Source organism: Tupaia chinensis, unplaced genomic scaffold, assembly GCF_000334495.1.
Source record: "Tupaia chinensis unplaced genomic scaffold, TupChi_1.0 Scaffold000161_1, whole genome shotgun sequence".
Lineage (NCBI taxonomy): Eukaryota > Metazoa > Chordata > Mammalia > Scandentia > Tupaiidae > Tupaia > Tupaia belangeri.
Window position 1 is genome coordinate 3,300,764 of NW_006159632.1, and position 2,104 is coordinate 3,302,867.

Here is a 2,104-nt window from a genome sequence, read left to right on the forward strand (position 1 = left end):
CGGCTTCCGTTATGGCCTGTTGGCCGCAGCGTGCTCCTTTGCATCCACCTCACAGGTTTTAGTTTGATTTCAGGTTATTTAATTCTGCATGATTACATCCCAAGCCTGCAAACACAGTCATTCCTCTTATTCACATTTGACAAAAGAAATAAGCCCAAGTTATGATCTTTTTATTTATGAGTTTTGCTTGAAAGGAAATGGAACTGGCTGGAAGCTTCTGCGCCTCTGGGAATTATCGGGGAATTAAGTCAGGAAGAGATGAATAATAGACCTTCTCTAAAGCAAAAACCTTTGCTCACAGGGCAATCTTATGAATAGCCACAAGGCCTTTTTAAATTTTTACTTTTGTAAAAAAGGGATAAAATAATTTCAGCAACTCCAAGCGTAGTTTTCCAAGAGCCCTGCTCATGCAGCAAGCGCTCAGCTGCCTTTTCGTGCTGGGACGGGCAGTCTGATGGGCGAGGCCCGTGGACCCCAGCCCCTCCCTCCACCCCACAGCTCTCGCTGTGCAGACCCCCACCTGTGTACACTGGCACACCCAGCTCCTGGGCCTCCTGTGGGCACACTCGTCCTGCGTGTTCCGTGAAGCTCCAGCCCTGCACTCACACCAGAGGCTTCGGCCACAGCTTCCTGGGCCTTGTGCATTGTTCACTGGGATTCTGTGCAGTCCAGCTGGAAGAGGAGTAGGCAGGGGAGGGGAGGGAGGTTGCTGTGAGGTGCGGCTCTCCTGCCTTCCCCCCCCACCCCAGGGACTCCTGCCTCACAACTACACTGGTTTTATCAAGCTGCACGATTGCGTGGGCCACATCGCCTACCCACTGGTGACTGTCCACTGTAGACCCAGGGCCACATGCCCACTAGTCTCCACACCCCTTACTCCTCTGTGGGCCTCGAGCCCTGACGCGCCCTAGCCTCACGCTGGTGTTCAGAACACAGGACACGGGCCGCTCAGGGCCTCGAGGCCACAGAAGCGCAGAGCAAGGAGCCCCCGCGGCCCCTGTGTCTGCCCCGCGTTCGGCAGGCCGCTGTGGTCTCCCAGTACCTCCTCTCCTACCTTCCCTGCCAAGTCCGCGTCGGCCTGCCACTCTCTACCCTGAGGCCTTGCTCGGCCCTGGACCTGTCTGTGTCCCTTTCCCGGGGACTGCTTCCTTGGGGTTGGTTCCAGTCCCACCGCAGGCATGTCCATCCCAGGCCCGAGCTTCCTTCTGGCCAGAGGAGTCTGGTGTTGCTTCCAGTATCCCCAGGCAGGACCTGGAGGGGGAGATGGCCGTTTGGGGATCCACGGCCCCTGGTTCCGCACACTCACTGCCACTTCTGTTTGTTCGTTTGCAGTATTTTTATATTGCTTCCCTGCAATCTCCCTCCTTGGGCTCTTCCCGCAAATCGACACTTTCTGCATTTACCTTTTGGAGCAAATCGACATGCTGCTTTTTGGAGGTTCAGGTGAGTTGTTCACCCCCTGCTCCCCATGAAGACTCCGGGGTCAGAGGGCTCGACACCATGGCAAGGACGGCACTGTGCGGGGTCGCGTTTTCTCCGTCCTGGTCCTGAGCCTTTCGAGGGCTTTCGTTGTGTCAGGGGCAGGAGGGTGGGCCCGGCCAGGTGCGTTGAGCCCGTCTGGACGAGGCCACCAGCCTGGCCAAGAGCACAGGGGAGCAGAGGACGCGCTGCGGTGGGGTCGTGCAGCCCTCGGACTTGCCCCAGAGGATGTCTGTCCGGCGAGTGTGCGTGAGCACATGAGCCGATGTAAGTGTGTGAGCCTGGGTCTGCACACACATGCCGCTCCGGGGAGTGTGACATTACGAGTGTGTGAGCACGTGAGCGGATGTAAGTGTGTGAGCCTGGGTCTGCACACACACACAGCTCTGGGGAGTGTGACATTACGAGTGTGCATGAGCACGAGAGTGGATGTAAGTGTCTGAGCCTGGGTCTGCACACACACGCAGCTCTGGGGAGTGTGACATTATGAGTGTGTGAGCACGAGAGTGGATGTAAGTGTGTGAGCCTGGGTCTGCACACACGCGCAGCTCTGGGGAGTGTGACATTACAAGTGTGCGTGAGCACGTGAGCGGATGTAAGTGTGTGAGCCTGGGTCTGCACACAC

General features: G+C 57.3%; 1 protein-coding gene across 1 annotated transcript in view; it reads left to right on the top strand.

Annotated features, from left to right (window-relative positions):
- Positions 1 to 2,104, top strand: part of PCNX2 (pecanex 2) — a 215,259-nt gene that overhangs the window by 58,098 nt on the left and 155,057 nt on the right. The window contains exon 16 of the mRNA XM_006146000.3: positions 1,333 to 1,443. Within this exon, the coding sequence (XP_006146062.1) occupies positions 1,333 to 1,443 (111 nt within the window). The remainder of the gene's footprint in view (positions 1 to 1,332; positions 1,444 to 2,104) is intronic.